General features: G+C 44.2%; 1 protein-coding gene across 1 annotated transcript in view; it reads left to right on the forward strand.

The window, feature by feature from the left end:
* Nucleotides 1–4582: 4582 nt before the first annotated feature.
* Nucleotides 4583–19396, forward strand: part of LOC149300174 (solute carrier family 23 member 2) — a 32689-nt gene continuing 17875 nt past the window's right edge. Inside the window, exons 1-2 of the mRNA XM_089485641.1 lie at nt 4583–4687; nt 11407–11505. Coding sequence (XP_089341767.1) covers nt 4583–4687; nt 11407–11505 — 204 coding nt within the window. The remainder of the gene's footprint in view (nt 4688–11406; nt 11506–19396) is intronic.

The raw sequence follows: 19396 nt of genomic DNA on the forward strand, positions 1-19396 counted from the left end.
CCCTTAATTCATAATGCACCTTAATTATAGATATGCCCCTCTGCCCCCTGGATACGCCACTCTGCTCCCTTGACATGCTTTATGCCCCCCAGATATGCCACTCTGCTCCGCTGATATGCCGACCTTCCAATGCATCCCCAGACTCCCTGGTGCCTAGCGGGGCAGCCGGTGGACGTCCAACGCGCGTAGACAACCTCCGCTGCCGGCACTTCTGCTGGGGCTTCTATGGTGGAGCACCGGAACGTCATGTCACCCCGGCTCTCCTTCATAGAAGACCCAGCGGAAGTGCTGGCAGCACTGGGGGGTTGTCTGCATCGCGCAGATGTCCACCGGTTGCCAGAGAGGAGGATCCAGATCCCCCTGCAGCGCTGCGGGGGACCTGGATCCTAACCCTGCTGCTTGCAGGGCTAAATAATAAAGAAAAAAAAATCCCCGTGCTAAACCCCGATTATAGGCCAGTGCGGGGAAAGTGCGGCCTTTAATCGGGCCAATACGGGATTTGTCAATCAGTGTAATTTTGTGGGAAGTTGTATATTTAGTTTGCAAGGTCATTGAGGCTGAGATTGGCAGGAGAGCACGCACTGAATCAATTTCCTATACTGAAGTCATACGTCCTCTCACCCCGTCCTCGGGGATGCAACTCAACAATAGGGTAAAGATAACTTAATGGGGAGGAATAATCATTCACATGGTAAGAAGACAATGACACTGCTTATGTTAGTATGTAAACAGCATCACATCAGTATGTTAGTATGTAAACAGCATTACATTAGTATGTTGGTATGTAAAAAGCATTACATTGGTCTGTTAGCACTGGGACGTGTCTGGTTAATATGGTGGGTACGCTTTAATATAATGTACACTGCATGTCTGGGGGTTGCAGTGGTTACTGTGTAAGTACACGATCACCTCTCTGTTCAGTATCTTATATCTGTGGAAGAACGCTAGTATAGTGTTTAGTTATAGCCCACCCTATCTCAACAGATGGGGCGTCACGGCTGAACCTGTGTATCTGGTATACAAGTGGTCTTCCCGTAATGTCTTTTAAAAGCAGGCCTTTGTCCTCTGGGGAGAAATAATGCCTATGTCATGGGGTTGAGGAATCTGATGTTTAGATGATCTCCATTTATGTCTAACCATTTCTAGGTTTATTGGAGTGGGTTATTTCATGGCCCTTTTCCTTTTTTTTTTTTTTTTTTTTTTTTTTTTTTTTTTTTTTGATCTACACAATCACGCACGTGAGATTTAAGTCCATTATCCTTCACAAGGAGCTTATTAGGATCTCGGCACTAATCCGCGGATCAGTCAAGGTTCAGACATTCTCCTGCATCCAGAACGCACCTCCCTTCTTCTCATGGGGCTTTTGTCTTCGCGTTAACCCATTGCTGCTAGTCCGTTTCCGAATCGGAACCGATGTTTTGATCTGGTTTTCAGGGTATCTCTGTTTTTAAACACAGCTGGTTCACCCGGTGCTTGCCATGGTTGAGTAAAACCACGTGCGAAATTATTCATTGTCCAACTCGGGATGGAATTGCGGCATCTACTATGATCACCTGTTTGGGAGGCTGCTGTCGGGCGACCAATGTCGTCAATCTCTGCAGTTTGTCGTCGGTTATGCGTGAAAAAATACTTGGGGCTTCTGACATGGGTCCAAACTAGGGATCTGCGCTGGCACCTCCGATGTACTCTTCACTCCGATGTGGTTAGTGTGGACCGCTGGCTCGAGCCTGTTAGAGGGACGCGCCGGTGTATGGAGAGGGAAGTGATTCACAGCCGATGAATCATCCGCCGATTGAGAAAAAGAGACATTTATGTATGAATAGTGATTCTAGTGGAAAGTTTGAGAAGTGGTCTTATCACCATAGCAACCACTGTACGGTCCCTGCTTTGTGTGTTCCAACAAAACCCTATAGGAGCTGGTTTATTCCGTGCGGATTTGGCATCTCGGGTCCCGGCTTTGTGAAATATGTAAAAGGGCGTCTGCAGGCAGCAGCAAGTATAAAACAGAACTAGCAACCTTAATACAAACCTGTCGGGATGTGATTAGGGCGACCACATTTTATTTCTGCCATTCAGGGACACTCTATGAAGCAGATGAGATCACACACACAGGTGTGTATGTATATATATATATAGGTGTGTGTGTGTGTGTGTATGTATATATATATATATATATATATATATATAATCTCTATCTCACACATACACACTGATTCACATATACTATTATATATTAATTTATTAAGAAGCCTTGATTTCAGATTTAATAATATTTTATACATATTATAATGACAGACATGAGTAGATATAGAATGTTAATCCCTCTGATACCAGGCATGAGTACATTCAGAGAATTAACTCTTTTATTACCAGACATGACACACACAGTCACACACACACACACATACCTGGTGGCTGGTTGCAGCTTACACTGAGTTGGTGTGAAGGAGGTCTCAGCAAATCAGGAGAGGCTTCTGAACTCTCAGGCAATCAGGAGAGTTTAGAAGTCTCTTCTGATTGGCTGAGACCTCCTTTACGCAGACTCCTCATTCTGGGACTTAAAGTCCCAATGTGGGTCTATCCCGGGTCACCTTAGGTGATACCAATACTTTGTGTGGGGCGGCTAATGCCCCCTCCTCCCAACCCCCCCCAAATACTTACCTTATGGAGTGATTACCCAGATTTATTCTTTGTTTTATCATATTTCTGAATATTTTCTACACGTGTGCAGTCATTTTTTCTTAGCTGTTTTTTTCCCAGTTTATGTAGCTGGAACATCTATATGAATCGCCGCCTTCCAGTAATTCTGTTTTTGAGTGTCTGTAAGATGTTACTTTGTGCAAAGTGTGTGGAAGGGGGAAGTATCCATGCTCAGCCTCCACATCCGCGCTGCCACCCGGGGCTCTTATCTTGGCGAATCCTTGATACGTATTCCTATCTACCAACCTTGAGTGGCGACAGCAATTCAATCCAAACATTTTTTCCCCGTATCCTTATACCACCCCCTTCAACAGCCTGTTCGGCTCGGGAGTGTATGTGTGTGGTGATCTTCGATATCAGAGCATAAAATGCCACAATAAATGTAATCAATTCATGTTAACAGTTTTGTTATTCATGTATCAAAGCTGCCCAGTATCCGTTACGCAAAGTCTTGGAGTAACAGAATGCACGTGATGCGTCTGGATGAAGACGAGGCGTGTTTTGGACTATCCTTCTCAAAAGAGTGTTATCCCCGAAACGCATCAGTGTTGCTGGGGCTTTGTAAAGAGACAGTGTGATGATTGATTTTTTTTGTATATATCTGCCATATCTGTTTCTATCTAAGAGATCTCAATATGTATAGCTTAGAAGAGAAAGAGGAGATGTGATAGAAAGATTGTAGCTGGGGGTCCAGCATCTGTTGCAATAGTAGCATATCGACATAAAAATACATTAATTTAGGTCAGAGGTGCTACAAGATAATGCGATCTGAGGTCACACTGCAGACTTTATTCAGCTTCTGTGCTGCAGCTGGTAAAAACATCGCTATTCAGGCACTTCTGCTATCGTTGTCTCTCTCCAAATACAAGTCAAGTGACTAACTTGTTTATTTCTATTCTATAATAAACTCTTTCTATTTTGTAATAAACTCAAGTAAAGCCCCATATTATAATGTTAAAAGAGCTTGACCATATAGCATCCTATTTAATGGGAGGGTAAATTAGCATCAGATTTATTTATCAGACTGCTGCTAGGGCATACAGCGCTATTGTTATTACCCTTCATTTGCTCCGTTTGCCCTTGGATAAATGTCCGGGTATTCTGTTGCCACCAGGACTTTGATACCAACCATGTATCGAACACCAAGACTTGAGGTTCTGTAGAACATGTGAACCGAACCACCAGCATGTGTAGCCTCTCTGGTTTATGTAGCATAAGGAAAATAGTATGGTCCAAGATAACATGGAGTGTTTGGTCAAAGCAGATACATTGGGCCAGCATAGAAAGTATGGAAGAGGAGACCTCTGAGGTCCTCGACACTTATGTGACGTGTGTGTGTATGTATGTATGTATGTGTGTATATATATAGAAAAATAGGTTCTGTGAGATCCAAACTAAATAATTTGGATGTATACTGCAAGTCATAGAAATACTTTTTTATTATTGGTTTCTGATTTCCCCACCAAGGAGCAACATCTCCGTTTTTCTCCTCTTGATGCGGTGCTGGAATGTTCTGCTTTTCCGCTTGTCACTTCAAAATAACAGTTGCTTATTATTTGTTACAAAAGGTTAACTTTTATTGAACAAAGAGAAAAGGTTATTTTACGGAAATGATTTAAATGTTTGCAAGTAGATTTTATTTTTCTCTCTCAATGTAGTACATACGCAGGGATTTGGATATCAACTCACCCGTGTTCCCTTGCTTGGCCTACAGGTTTCATTGAAGACCGTCCATACACAACTGCTCGGTCCGGATGCGGAGGGAGGCAGCCTCCTTTTCTGACCCTTGAGGGCGCGTCGCTGTAGTACGGGAAGCCGGCATACTCGTGTCCCCATTGCCAGGCATAGCCGAGGCGTGCTAGAAGTGGGCACCGTTCTAGAGATGGGCATTGGTAGGAACCCGTCATCTAAAGCAATGGAATCCACAAACTCTACAGATGGGAAGTATGAGGAGGAATCCAAACACCCGGCCTTCTTCGCCCTGCCGGTAAGGAAGCACCTATTTACAAACAAGGTTTTGGATGTGGAAGCCAATACAATGCAGAGATCACTCCTCAATCTTTTATTTTAATTCACCTTATCAAGCATGGTGATGGACAATTCAAAATATAAATACAGTGGTAACTCTGAAACTAGCAGACTAGCACGACAATACCTCTAGAGTGTTTCTAGCTTCTCAGGTTAATCTTGATCATCCCTATTTTTCTTCTGGCTTTTGTGGATCAATGTTGGGGGATGAACACATTATATTAGTATTTAAATTACGATCTGTTCCGTGTAATGGGTTACTTCGGCTACATTACTGTCTACCAAGAATAACCCATTGCTCGCTGGAAGGAGGACTTTAGAATCATAACACTGTAGGCACCCAATGAGAGTAACTCCATTCACCAAGGTCCCATCATTTAAATATTGCATTGTGAGCAAGTTTAAAATGCTAAGTGCTTAATTGCTTCAATGGATAGCAATTGGCAGGGTCTATGGAAATTTACAAAAAATGTACTTATAATTTTTTATAAATAAGATTAAAATAGTAAATAACGAGGCTGGTAGATAAGCAGATATGCTTCCATCAGCAGCAGCACAAGTAAATGTAGCGTAGGAGTGGAAACATGCATGGGAAAGGCACAAGATGAGGATAAGGGTCAAGTAATGTTAAGGTTTTTACAGCTGCTAGGAACCATGAGTGGATTCAATTGGCTGAAATGCCCTTTACTTGATATTATATATATATGGTATTCACACACACACCCAGGATTTTCATTGTGTATAAAGATGTTAAAGAAACAATCATTCAGGTTTTTCTTTCTTCTGATGAATGTACCGGCTGCGTTATGACATCATGAGGCTGCCAATTGGTAAGAGCTGGCAAGCAACTTTTCACATTGCAGAGAATCCAGGACAAAGGAACAAAGTGAAGCGAGCGAGCGGGGTGTGCCTGGCCCTTTAAACCCACGGCTGAGTCACTGCAGTCATTTCACTGTGTAAAAGGAGTGTAAGATTATCATGCCGTAATACCTCTTTTATACAGCTGTCATAAAACCATTCCCACTACAAGTTGGCTCACATCAAAGGGTCCTAGATTATACTTTTATAGCAGCCTTAACACATACAAATGAACAAGTCATCGGGTTTGCCTTTTATATATCCGGTAATGAAGGTAGGTGCCGATTAAACATGCTTCTTATATCTTTTACAGATTTACCTTTCCCCTAAAAAAAAAAAAAATACACCGAATGCGTTTTAAGATATTTTCTTTTTTTATCGGTGGGGCTGTATAGGATATTAGATTGTCTGTCTCTTTATCAAACACTCTCTTTGTGCAGAGTAGAGAGATCTAATCCAAGATACTGCTAGTTAAATGCTTGGCCCCCATGGATCAGATCCGAGTATGAAGTTTGTTAGAGGAAAGAGCTGATAAGAGGGAGAAAGCAAGTTACTCTTGAGATAAGAACGGTGGTGTTTTATTTTTCAGGGCCGACCCTTGACTCCTGGTGGCTTCTATTATCACCGAGTCGGTGTCGATAAGACCTTCCCGAGTGTGCTGGGGAAAGCATGGATGTCAAATGATGTCCTTGAGGAATAAAATCAGTCTAGAGGTCTAGGATATTTCTAATAAACACGGAACATAATGGCAGTTTTGTCGGTGATGTTTGTTAAACTATCTGGGGTGTCTGTGGTCCTCTCCAACTAGTGTTTGGTAGCTCGCAGATTGCTAGGAATTCCCTATCATACAGAACTGAGAATTCCTACGTGGGACGGGCCATTTTTAATGTCCTGCGCACCTGTCCCAAACCATTTCAGGTGACTTTATTCTTTTTAATGGCAAATAAGCCTCGCCTGCTCCAGCAGCTGGAGTGTCCGCAGCTTCTGGTCTGGAGACACATGGCCCAGTAGAAGGCCTGATCGAGTCGCTCAGTTTTTTCTCTGGGCTAGTAGATGATGAGATTTACTCTGTAAGCCATGAGGTCACAAGGACATAAATTAAACGGACAACTTAGATCTCTATTTCAATATGCATTATTTTACTCAAAAGAAGATTAAAACAAATGCTGCCGCCCCACCGGTGTCCCATGTTTCACACCAGTTATGGCTGTTTAAGGCGGCCACTCACCAGCAAGTAAGCGCTTATTAAAATCCACGCGATCACTTTCTTCTATGAGGAAGGGGTCTCGTTGGACCCTGCTGGAGCTCTTGCACGGATTAGTGCTGATGCTGGCTGGGAGTATTCTGTGGATGCGCGTTGTTGAGGAGATGATGGTTTGATGGAATGAATCTCCTCCAAGGCAAGACACCTGCCCGACACACGGTACGTGCAATGAAATGAAGGACTCTCTTCAGCTCATGTCACTTATTGATACGAGTCCAGTCCATGCGAGGCAGGTGTCCTTCTCAGAACAAAGCCCTCACCGCGCAGGAAGTCGCGTTATCTCTTGGTTATTGCATAGTGTTGCGGCTCTTCTTTATCTTTTGGTTGAGATAGCAGAGAAGTCATTCATGTCCTGTTAAGTCATTCATGCTTTGGGAAATGTATCTTTGAATTAAAATACTATAAACTGATCTCTGCATAAACACACAGCTTGACGTCTTTTTTTTTTTTTTGCTGAACCAAGGACTTGTCTTTGGTAGCTTGCGGTGGCGGAAAAGACTTTTTAGCTGAATCAGCGGTTTGGGAACAGCACAACGGCTGCTTAATTTTGTGACAAACCTCTTGTGATATTCATGCCACCAGTTAGGAGTTTAGAGAAGGGCATCATTTATCCATTTAATGGATAAAGTAAGCTGTAGCCGTCGGGAAGCTCTTTAGCTTCATGTCTGTTATCTGTTAATGTTCTTGCTAGATCTGCATTCTCTTGGAATTGTGCTACGGAATTTGCTGGCACTTTATGAATAAAAACGTAGTAATAGAAATAGCTGTTCCCGCAGCTCCTGTGATCCTCTGTGTGTTTAGCTATCCAACTCTGCTCAAGGATCATTGGGGCTGAACTTTAAAGGGACTCTCTGCAGCCCCCCTCCCAATGAAGAATGTATATTAAGGTAATTCAACTTGCTTACCTTTAGGAGAAGCTGCGGCGCGCCTGCCCCTACGCGCTCCCAATTTTAGGAAACGGGCGATTGAAGTCATTAAAGCGTCCGCTCAGCTTTATAGTGCATATGACTCTTGGATTAGTTTATTTCCCCTGATAGCAATGTAACCCAATGGTCCATAGTATATAGAATTAAAGGCATAATTAAATAAACGAAGAACTATAGGCCGATTGCAATGCTAGGGTAAGGGCTATCGGGTACTTTTTAAATTAGCTTCTTTAAAACCCATGGAAGTGCTTGTGGATGGTTATGATTTTGGTGTTTTTGGTCTGGCTCAACACTGCTGGACAGAATAAAAAATGGTAGATGTTATACATTGTGCCTTCCCATATTTTAAGAAAAAAAATCCATTTATAATTTATATTCATTAACTATATAAAAAAAAAAAAAATACATTGCCTTCTACCTGTCTAATGATAGTCCGGGGACTGTCCGTGGTGACGCACGTGACTGAGCCCGGCCTCCCGATCGCTGCGTTATCGCTGCCCGTGAGCAGCTTGCTTATGTTTTTTACAAAAAGTGTTTCATCTCGGATGTAAAAATGCATTCTTTCCAGAAGCTATTATTAGTCTGGGCTTCTTTCTCTCTCTTGTATCCATCTGATAAAAGGTTATTGCAGGCTGTTCGCAGCGTGGTGCCGCAGCACAAAGCAATCACAGCGTTTCTTTAGTGGTATTCTTAATTATCTCCGTGTATTTCTTTTCTTTAAGTGTCTGGTTTCTATGGAAACGGCTTTGTTGCTTTAATCTTGGTTTGGGGAGACTCTTACGCCCCCGGTGCCTCCCTGATATTAAATTCTAGCTATGTGACGTTCCGAGGATTGGAATAACGATCTTGTTCGGGAAATGACGTATTGCTCGCGCTTAATAAACATTCAACAAATTCAGCGTACATTTTAGGGAGCTGCTGGGGCCGGCGTTAAAATCATCCCTGTTCTCAGTCTGTAGGTTTATTACATGCTCCGGGGCTTGGTAGCTGTGATTTTTCGTCTGTGCTTAACTTTTTGGGTTAGTGTATTGTCCTGGTCATAGAACGGCCAAAAAAATATCAGCCTGGCTTCTACATTTTTTATCATGTGTAATTGGGGAAACGTCTCTCCTGTACTCTGTTAAATAGAATGTTCTGAAGCCACGTTATGTTCGCTGTATCTTCTGCTAATCGCATTCGTCATATTTATAAACTTTTGTGTTTATCGGCCTTGCTGCTCCCCTCCCCCGCCACGCAATGTCAATTATACAATTTCACCTCGTAAAGGGAGCCGTCACATTCCAGATTATCCCTCATCTCACTTCTATGAGCAGTTTACCGTATTTCATTTAAGTTACAGATTAAATATTACGTCTGTTATACTGTTGTACTGTATGGATACCTCCCAACCGTCCTGTTTTTTCCTGGGACAGTCTGGCTCTTGGTCCAGAGCCCACTGAATGATGTGCCCCGAAGCCTAAGGTGAATGTCAGATCTGGGAAATCCAATTGCTAATTATTAACCCAGAGCATCATATGTAGTATAAAGGGCTTCAAACCTGGATACGATGGCGATTTAATAAATTAAGGCTGAGCCAGCCGTCTTAGATAACGCTTCTCCCTCCTGAGCGCCGGCTGCAATCTCTTTAAGGAAGACAAAAAAATCCTGAGGCTGCGGTGCTGAGTCACGTTTGTCATCATAAATCCAGGCTGGTGACACTCAAGTCTTGTGACAGCCATTATTAAGCAAACGTCGCTTATCTTTTCCCTTTAAAACTTTCCCCCAGAGAAAAAGCAAACATGCAGAACGAGACTAGCCCTTTTTTTGTTTGTTTTGTTTTTTTTGTTGTTGTCCGGATGCAAACCAAAAATACCGAAAAATGTAAAGTATGAAACAAACGTACAGAATGCCCGCTGAGAGCTGCGTCCTCCTTTTAAGGACTGCTCAGATTATTACTATTATTATTAATTTCCTTGGGAGGTAGGTCATGTTTATTCATAGGCAATAAAAAAAAAAAAAAAGGGTTTTGCCAATCAGTGGCTTTAGAACAATGTGTGTTGGTAGCCGTTGGAGGTTATAAGAGGCGTTCATGCCGTGTATGTTCCGCTGTTGTGCGGTGAGAGTGTGGTGTGTGAGCATAAATCTCCTGCCCGGGGAACGCTCAGCCTGTGCGGTTCGGCCGGCGTTGCTGCCCTTTGTTAGTAGAGACAATCTGTTATTCCCAGAACATGCGTAGTAGCAATAAAATACATCCCGTGCGGCCGTTCGCATCGCTCTTTATCCTGATGAGCCGTATAGAGTATTTAAGGAGAGTAATAATCTCATCATCCTTCGGGAATCAAATAGTTTGTGTAATCGCATGGAATTCCCATCCATCGCAAAGCCCTGTGTGTGTGTGTGTGTGTGTATGTGTGTATATAGATAGATAGATAGATAGATAGATAGGGGTAGTAGAAGTATTATTAAGCACTCATCTACAGAAGGCTTGCTTTTCCCTCAGAAATCTCATGATGCTTTCACAACCACAAGGGATTCTGGGTAGGCGCATGCAAATAAGGTTAACAATTATCACCTTTGCCTCTATATCCACTTTATACATGGATCCCTACATACATGAGGGAAAAGCAAGCCTTCTGGCTTGTCTGGTGTCTGTAGATGAGTGCTTAATAATACTTCTACTACCCCTTAAATTTAAGTGGAAGGGTTTCCATCACCTTTTACCCACCATAACTTATGTAATGATATATATATATATATATAATACCTATCCTGAGATTCATGAATAATTACACAGAAGGAGCCTTGGGTTTGGGTTCTCGCTTTCCGTGGGATGTAAAGGCTGATGGGTTTCGGTATCCGGAAGCTTCCAGATCGGCCACTTTCTTTGAAGCCGAGCTGCATTTAGAAAAAAATGCCATTTACTGAGAACTGCGTTTCCAATGATGTCATTAACGTTTTAGTTGTAACGCTGTGTAGTGTTGGCGCTGTGCCAAGGCCGTGGCGATTACGCGCGTGCTCCAAGTCACGGTTCTTATCACTTTTTTTTTTTTTCTGACCTGATCAGGAATTTGTTCAAATATAGGATTAAAGGATATTTTACAGACATCAGGTGTAGCAGACAAGCTGTTTATTATATGAAATACCTACGATATACCTGCTACGTTGGGTGTGATTGTTGCGCATGTTTATGTATATTTGTATCACTGATATCTGAAAGAATATAATGCGACTGGTATTTGTAGCAATGGAAATACTTTGGAGGGTTTGGGTCGTTACAGTGAAGGCTGTATTGTGTGTATATATGCTTATGTTCTCAAGGTAACCATAAAAGTATCTTTTTTTTTTTTCTTTTTCTTTTTTCTTCTATACCACCATCCTATATACAATGTAATAAAACAAAACAATAACGTGTTATATGGTCTCCTGTCCATATAATTAACCCCCTCCCCACCAATAATGCATTAATTACAACCTTTTTTACACAAAGTACATTTTGGATGCCAGTATATGCCACGTCCCGGTATAGGGCTGGCTGGAGTGGGGGGGGGGGATCTTTTGGCAGCTATTTGGGGGCCGGTGGTTACACATTGGTGGTAAGGATTTGGGGGCTGCGGGTCACGGACGTGTCCTAACGTTGTTTGTGTATTGTAGGTGGTGATAAACGGAGGAGCTGCGTCAAGCGCGGATCAAGATAATGAAGACACTGAACTCATGGCCATCTATACCACGGAAAGTGGCATTGCGGAAAAGGTTAGTGATAACGCCGGAATTCTATTTATTTTGGTTCAGCGAAGCGTCTTGTTCTTCTGAGCTTCCACTGGATTCTGTGGGGTGAAAAGGTTTCTGCGCTCAACCAAACGATTCATGGAAAGTCTCTTAAAAACCTTTTCTTTTTCTTTTACATGACCGTTATTTCTCGTCTTTTGTTGAGTCTAGCTCTGGCAGTTTAAGGAGATGGAAGGAGGGAAGTTCTGTACTTTTAAGAAATTTTTATATAGATTTTGGCTTCATCTGTCGCTTTTTAACCTAGCTGTCTCTAGAATGATAAGAAAAAAAGCACCATCTTTAGTCCATTTATTTAAAGAAAATAATAATATAATAATAAATAAATGATATTAATATTAGCGTTACAGTGTTCAGGTCCAGCTCAGCAGGAGAAGCTGCTCACCTCGTATAGGCAATGCAGTAGGATCATACAACGCTCTGCAGCGTAAATGCGGTTTGATTTTATAAATCTCCCTTTTCTGTCTCGTTACACTCAGATGATCTGTGTCAACCCAAGGATCATTTAGCTCTCCTCGCACTTTAAAAAGCAAGAGAGTGAACAGTGAATTTTTGAGTAAAATTGTTTCTGCTGGAACTGCGGCTCCTCAAATAGTGACAAGTCTTCTCGTGTTCTTCTCTGTCTATTGGGGAACATTTTCCTTGCAAGGGATTCATATGAACCTCAAATAAATTTTCCATTGCAATGAGCGTCACCCACTTGGGTGCCTTTATACTAGAGCATCCTGTGATGACAAATGCAAAGTAACGTACTATGTGAGTTCACATACTCATCAGGTCTAGAAGCTGCAGCAGCTTGTTTTTTCCGCCTCCGTGGTCTGACATTTGTTGCCACTGACTTGTTGCTCGAAGCTAGGAAAGTATTTCCATTAAAATCAATAGGAACACTCACTGCGCATGTGCGTGGGGGATCTCAGACCCCCATCCACAGTGTTCATTGGGCCAGCGCTGGAGGGAGATATGTTTGGGGTAAAAGCTATTTGATTTGACATTTATGGGAAAATGACGGTGAAAATTCCTTTTTTTTAACCCCTTGATGACAATTGCCGGTCGAGGCACCTCGCGGAAAATCAAGGCCTTAACAACAAATGACGTGCCAGGACCGGCACGTCTTTAAACGGGTGCAGAAAGCGATCTATTCCTCAAGGCATTCAGCAACGCCATGATCGGCACAAAGGGGCCATCTCTGGCCCCTCCCCGGGGCGTCAACATCCGACATACTTTGTATGGCGGCGGACGCCCGTTTTAAAAGCGTTTAGGAGGCGATCAACGATCAGGAGGCATCCAGCGACACCAAACACTTACCTGGGGATGGACTGTGACCGCTCCGGAGAGCGGTCAAAGCCGCAGCTGCCGGTGATCTTCGCCATCTGCCGTCCCGGGAAAAAAAACAATAAAGGTGAAAAAGTTCACTAGATGGTCTCCAGACCATCTAGAGAACTCTGGCTCCACTTGCAGGTTGAATACAGGTACTGCATTCACCATGCAAGTCAATGGAGCCCAGCTTTCTAATCACAGTGTGATTAGTAAAAATAATTTTTTTTAAAAAGGCAAAAATAAAATAAAATATATATATAAAAAATATATTTTTGTGAGCAAGTCCTAAAATTGGCATATTAGCTTAAAGCAATTCTCGCATGGAAAGAGTTAAAATACTGGCATATTAAATGCCCATGGGGTGTCTACTTTAAAAAAAAATGTATGATTTGATGGGGTAAATTGAATTGGCCGGGTTCAACAATGTCCCAAATAACACGGGGGGAAGGATGGCCACACATCTAATTTCCAATTAGAAAAATGCACACGTACCAAATGTGGCCTTTTAGTTCCCCCCAAAAAATGACAAACCCATGCATATGGGGTATCACTGCGCTCAGGAGATGTTGCTGAACACATATTGGGGTGTCGTGTGACAGCGGCATAAACCAGGAGCTGTAAATTCATACATAAAGTAGGTGTGTGGGGGGAAAAATACACACAAAAAAATACTACTGCAAACTTTGAAAAAATTCTGGTGGTAAAATGTGTGCATGCAAAGAGTTAAAATAACAGCATTTAAAATACCCTGGGGTGTCTAGTTTTCAAAAATATATGGCTTTATTGGGCACACTGAAATGGCCCGGCTCCAAGATGTACCAAATAGGGCATGGGCAGTGGATCCCCAAATGCCAAAGTTCAACATTGAAAAATGCGCATGCCCCAAATGTGGCCCTTTTGCCCCCAAACAGCCAGGCAAAATCATTCATGTGAGGTATCGCTGTACTCAGGAGATGTTGCTGAACACATATTGGGGTGTTTTGTGATAGTGACATATACCAGAACCTTTTAATTCATACCTGAAGTAAAATGTGTGTGAAAAAACAAATGCAAAAAAAATTACTACCATAAAGTTTGACAAAGGCTGATGGTAGAATTAGTGCTTTGAAAGGGTTAAAATACTAGCATTTGGAATACCCTGGGCTGTCTAGTTTTCAAAAATATATGACTTGATGGGGTAAATTGCATTGGCTGGCTTCAAATATACCCGAAATGGCACATGGGGGGAAGAATTACCAGATTTGGAAAAAATGGCTTTGAAATAGCAAAACGCTACCTGTACTTATTGCCCCATAATGTGTAGAAAAAAGCAAAAAAACATAAAAACATTGGGTATTTCTAAACTCAGGACAAATAGTAGACTCTGTTTAGCAGGTTTTTTCATTACCTTTTATAGATGAGTAAAAGATTTTTAAACTAAAAGTTAGAAACAGTAATTTTTTTCTAAATTTTTCACCATATTTTATACTTTTTTTAATAGTAAATGATATGATACAATCAAAAAGTCTAAAGAAAGCCCTTCTTGCCCTGAAAAAAACAATATCTAATGTGTGTGGGTTCAGTAAACGGGAAAGAAGAAAATTATAGCTAAACACGAGCAGCGCAGAAATGTTAAAAAGGCCATTGTCACGAAGGGTACAAAAAGTAAAATCAGCCTTTGTCACGAAGGGGTTAAATGTATTTATTTTCACTGCATCATGTGTTGTGATGCGCGGTTTGCCTTAAACTCTGTATATATGACTTGTTTAAGTTGTTATACGGTATATACAAAGTATAAGCCTTTTATAAGGCAAAACCGGTCCCCCCTTCAATGAAGAAAAATGCCTTAACCCCTCTGCAGCGATTCATTTCCCTTCGCTAACAACTACTAATTTCAAAAGTTTTTTTTTTTTTTTTTATTTGTTTTTAATTTTTTTCCATTTTATTTTTTATAATTGTGGTTTTCATGGAACAATACGTTGACTGTTTCTGTTCTTAGAACGAGTTGGATTAAAACAAGGCTGGGTATGGTTGGATAACAGCATTTAGTAACATCCACGCCGTATTATTTTTATTTTATTTTTTTATTGCTAATACCAGCTCAGGTTCGTTTGTCTGGTATTTACTATTATTATTATTGTTTTTATTATTAATCCCTCTGCAGCTAGCTGTATTGTATAGCTCGGCATACTATGTGCTTTTCTGATGTGGCAAAAGTAAATATATTTTTTTTTTCAAGGTATTCAATCTTTGCCCAGATTGCAAAAGTTTAAGGTCAATGTCTACGCTGGGCACACGTCCAGGTCCAGAACTCTTTGCTGCCCGAAATCATTTCCTGTGTTAAATCCCGACCAAAACGCAATGATAAACTTCACTTCCAGACCCCCCAGTTGTGGTTCTTTTGTTCTGTAAAATTATTATTTTAGTCCTTAATTCCCTCTTGTCTGGAAACACGAGCAGGTGTGATTAATAAATCACATTTTTATGGCAGGGTGTGAAATAATATATATGGAAGAGATCCAAATTGTTACGTACCTGGCTGCCGGTTCCTCTGGGTCCGCGGATCTTCAGCCGCTGCGGAGAGGAGGGAGACCGCCGGCTTCACCGCAACGGCATCAGCCGCCACGGAGGAGGGGGAGACCCCCCACCTTGCCGCAGCGACCTCCACGGAGAAGGGGGAGACCCCCCGCCCTGCCACAGCAGCTTCAGCCGCTGCGGAGGAGAGGAAGACCTCCCTCCTCCGCAAGCCAGCTTCTGCCGCCGCGAGGACGGGGAAGACCCCGCAGCTCCACACGGCGGCCGCCGTCTATTGGAAACCGGTCCGGACCTGCCGCGTGTACTCGTTCCTCATGCCACCTAGTGGCGCCAGCCGGTACTACAGGTCTTTTTAAGAATTTGAGACCTCGCCAATCCCAAGATGGCCGCGGACCGGAAGTGACATAACGGGATTTTGAAATTATGGCGGGAAAACACTAATTGAGGTCCAGACTTCCTCTTCCTATTTAAGAGCCTCAGAAACCTTCCAGCTTTGCCTTCTGATGGTTGTACCTATCTTGCATAGTGTCTTCTCAGTACGCGTTCCTGTTGATTTCCCGTTACCGACCCGGCTTGTTCCTGTTACCGATTCCCTGGTGTTTGACTCTGGCTTTCCTCACGACGATTCTGACCTCTGGCTTCCTGACCTCGGCTTACCCTGCAACGATCCTGACTTCTGGCTTCCTGACCTTGGCTTGCTCATTGGCTATTCTGTACTGGACTCTGGTATCTGTCTATTTGGACTTGCACACGCTGTTCTACCTGATTACAGGTTCTATCTTACGCTGTGCGTGACAGAATCAGAAGGCCAACATGAGACCTGCATCGGTGGGACAGCAGAGCTCCACGGAGGATCGTTTGGATGGGATGGACCACCGTCTGGATCAGTTTGCCCAAGCTCTCCAGACGTTATTGCAACGCACCGACCCAGCACTACAAGGTCCTCAGGCAATTGCGGTTCATCCACCCCCACCGGCACCGGTCCACTCTGTACCTGCTCATCTACCTCCTCCTCAACGTTATGGTGGCGAGCCTGCAGCATGCAGAGGGTTCCTGAATCAGTGTGAGATCCATTTTGAACTTTCGCCTTATGCCTTCCCTACTGAACGGGCCAAGGTGGGCTATGTAATTTCTTTGCTCACTGACAAGGCACTGGCTTGGGCCTCTCCACTTTGGGAAAGAAATGCTCCTCCGGTTCGGTCCTACTCTGAGTTTGTCTCAACCCTGCGCTCGGTGTTTGACGTTCCTGGAAGGAGGAGTACGGCATCCGCATCACTGTTCTCCATCCGCCAAGGTTCCCGTTCTCTCCAGGAGTATTCTATTGAATGCCGTACCCTGATGGCTGAGGTCAACTGGACCAACGAGGCACTAGTCGCCGCATTTCTTAATGGACTATCCGAATCCCTCAAGGATGAGATTGCGGCTAGAGATCTTCCTTCGGATCTGGATGCGGTAATTCAGTACGTCTCCCAGGTGGATTTGCGTCTTCGTGAAAGACAAACTCAACGGGAGAGACTGAGACGACAGGAGAGAGGAACGAGGGACACCGTACGTCAGTTTTCTCAAGCTCCGTCCCCGTCCACTATGCCTGACTCCGTGGAGGAACCCATGCAGCTAGGGGCGGCTAGACTCACGGAACAGGAGAGGAGCAGGAGAAGAAGGGAGGGGTTATGCCTGTATTGCGGCCTTTCGGGGCATTTCCTGAGGAGCTGTTCTAAGAGGCCGGGAAACGCTCGCACCTAGGTAGGCTGAGGGGACCTACTATAGGTGTGATTCGACCATCCCCTGAAACCAAAATCACCCGTATGACAGTTCCGGTTCGTATAGTCTGGGCTAGGGGCTCCGTGGACACCGTGGCCTTCCTGGATTCCGGCGCCGCCGGCAACTTTATTGACTCTGATTTTTGTAAACGGTTCCTGGTTCCCACCCTTCCCTTACCCAACCCGTTGTCTGTGGAGGCTATCGACGGGAGACCGCTCCTTCAGGAGCACATCACTCTTCACACATCGCCTCTTACCCTCTTGGTAGGAGTGGTTCACAGCGAGTCAGTACAGTTATTGGTCATCAGCTCTCCTTCTGTTCCGATTATTTTGGGGTTCCCATGGTTGCGCAATCACAACCCTACGATTGATTGGTTTACGAACCAGATTACGGCTTGGAGCAGCACTTGTATGGACCACTGCCTCTCACCTGTAAAGACTGTTCCTGTGACACTAAGCTCCATTGGAACCTCAGTGCTGCCAGATCAGTATCGTTGTTTCGCGGATGTGTTCAACAAGAAGGAGGCGGAGAAATTACCTCCACACCGACCGTATGACTGTCCCATTGATCTACTCCCTGGTACCATGCCACCCAGGGGTCGGACCTATCCACTTTCGGTCCCAGAGACTAAAGCAATGGAAGAGTATATTGAGGAGAATCTTCGTCGGGGATTTATTCGCCGCTCCACGTCACCCGCTGGAGCGGGGTTTTTTTTTTGTCAAAAAGAAGGATGGGGGACTTCGCCCTTGCATCGATTACAGAGGATTGAACAGAATCACCAGACGCAACACGTACCCCATTCCTTTAATTTCCGAGCTCTTCGACAGACTGCGTGGAGCTACTATCTATACTAAGCTGGATCTGCGGGGTGCTTACAACCTTGTTCGAATTCGCGAGGACGATGAATGGAAGACGGCATTTAACACACGATCAGGACATTATGAATACACGGTTATGCCGTTCGGGCTATGCAATGCCCCAGCTGTCTTCCAGGAGTTCATTAACGATTGCCTCAGGGATTTTCTGCAACAGTTCGTCGTAGTATATCTGGATGACATCTTGATTTACTCCTCAGACCTTTCCACCCATCGCACGCAAGTCGCTCAAGTACTAGACCGGTTACGGCAACACGGGCTCTACGCCAAGCTGGAGAAGTGCGAGTTCGAGGTTTGCAAGGTGCTATTCTTAGGGTACGTCATTACCCCGGAGGGGTTTGAAATGGACCCTGCTAAAGTACGTGCTATCAGAGACTGGCCGCAACCTGTGGGTCTGAAACCACTACAACGCTTTTTGGGGTTTGCCAACTACTACAGGCGTTTTATCAGAGACTATTCTAAGATCGCGGCGCCCCTAACGGCTCTCACTAAGAGAGGGGCTGACACGATGGTATGGCCGCCGGCCGCGGTTTCTGCATTCAATCAGTTAAGGGAGAGGTTCACCACAGCTCCTGTACTCCGACATCCGGATCCCCTACTACCTTTTGTCCTGGAGGTAGATGCATCGGAGACTGGGGTGGGGGCTATCCTCTCTCAACGAGCCTCCTACAGTGGGCCACTACACCCATGCGGTTACTTTTCTAGGAGATTTTCTCCGGCAGAGAGAAATTACGATATCGGCAACAAGGAACTCTTGGCTGTCATTTTGGCCTTAGAGGAGTGGCGACATCTTCTGGAGGGTGTACAAGTTCCTACCTTGATCCTGACAGACCATAAGAACTTACAATATATAGAGTCCGCGAAATGTCTGAACCCTCGACAAGCCAGGTGGTCCCTGTTCCTGTCCCGGTTTCCCTTCGTATTGACCTACCGCCCGGGGTCCAAGAATGCCAAGGCCGACGCTCTCTCGCGGATGCATACCTTTCCTGATGAGGAGAATCACGAACCCGAGAGTATTGTACCCACAACAAAGGTCTTGGCTGCTACCCACCTCACCTGTCTCACTCCTCTCGTGGATCGTATTGCCAGGTTACAGTCTCAAGCTCCGGGATCTCTACCTACGGGCAAGCTGTTCGTTCCGGTTCGTTTTAGGTCTCGTGTTCTCCGTTTGTCCCATGGCTCCAGAACGGCAGGACACCCGGGGGTTACACGCACGAGGGATCTCGTTTCCAGAACTTTTTGGTGGCCAGGTTGGGCCAAGGACGTGGTGTTGTTTGTCCGATCCTGTACTAAGTGTGCAGCTAACAAGTCCTCCAGGAGAGCGCCTGCCGGGTTGCTCCGCCCTCTGCCACTTCCCTCAGCACCATGGACACACATTGCTATGGATTTCA

Source organism: Sceloporus occidentalis, unplaced genomic scaffold (assembly GCF_023333645.1).
Source record: "Sceloporus occidentalis isolate IW3139 unplaced genomic scaffold, rSceOcc1.0.p SCAF_26, whole genome shotgun sequence".
Lineage (NCBI taxonomy): Eukaryota > Metazoa > Chordata > Lepidosauria > Squamata > Phrynosomatidae > Sceloporus > Sceloporus occidentalis.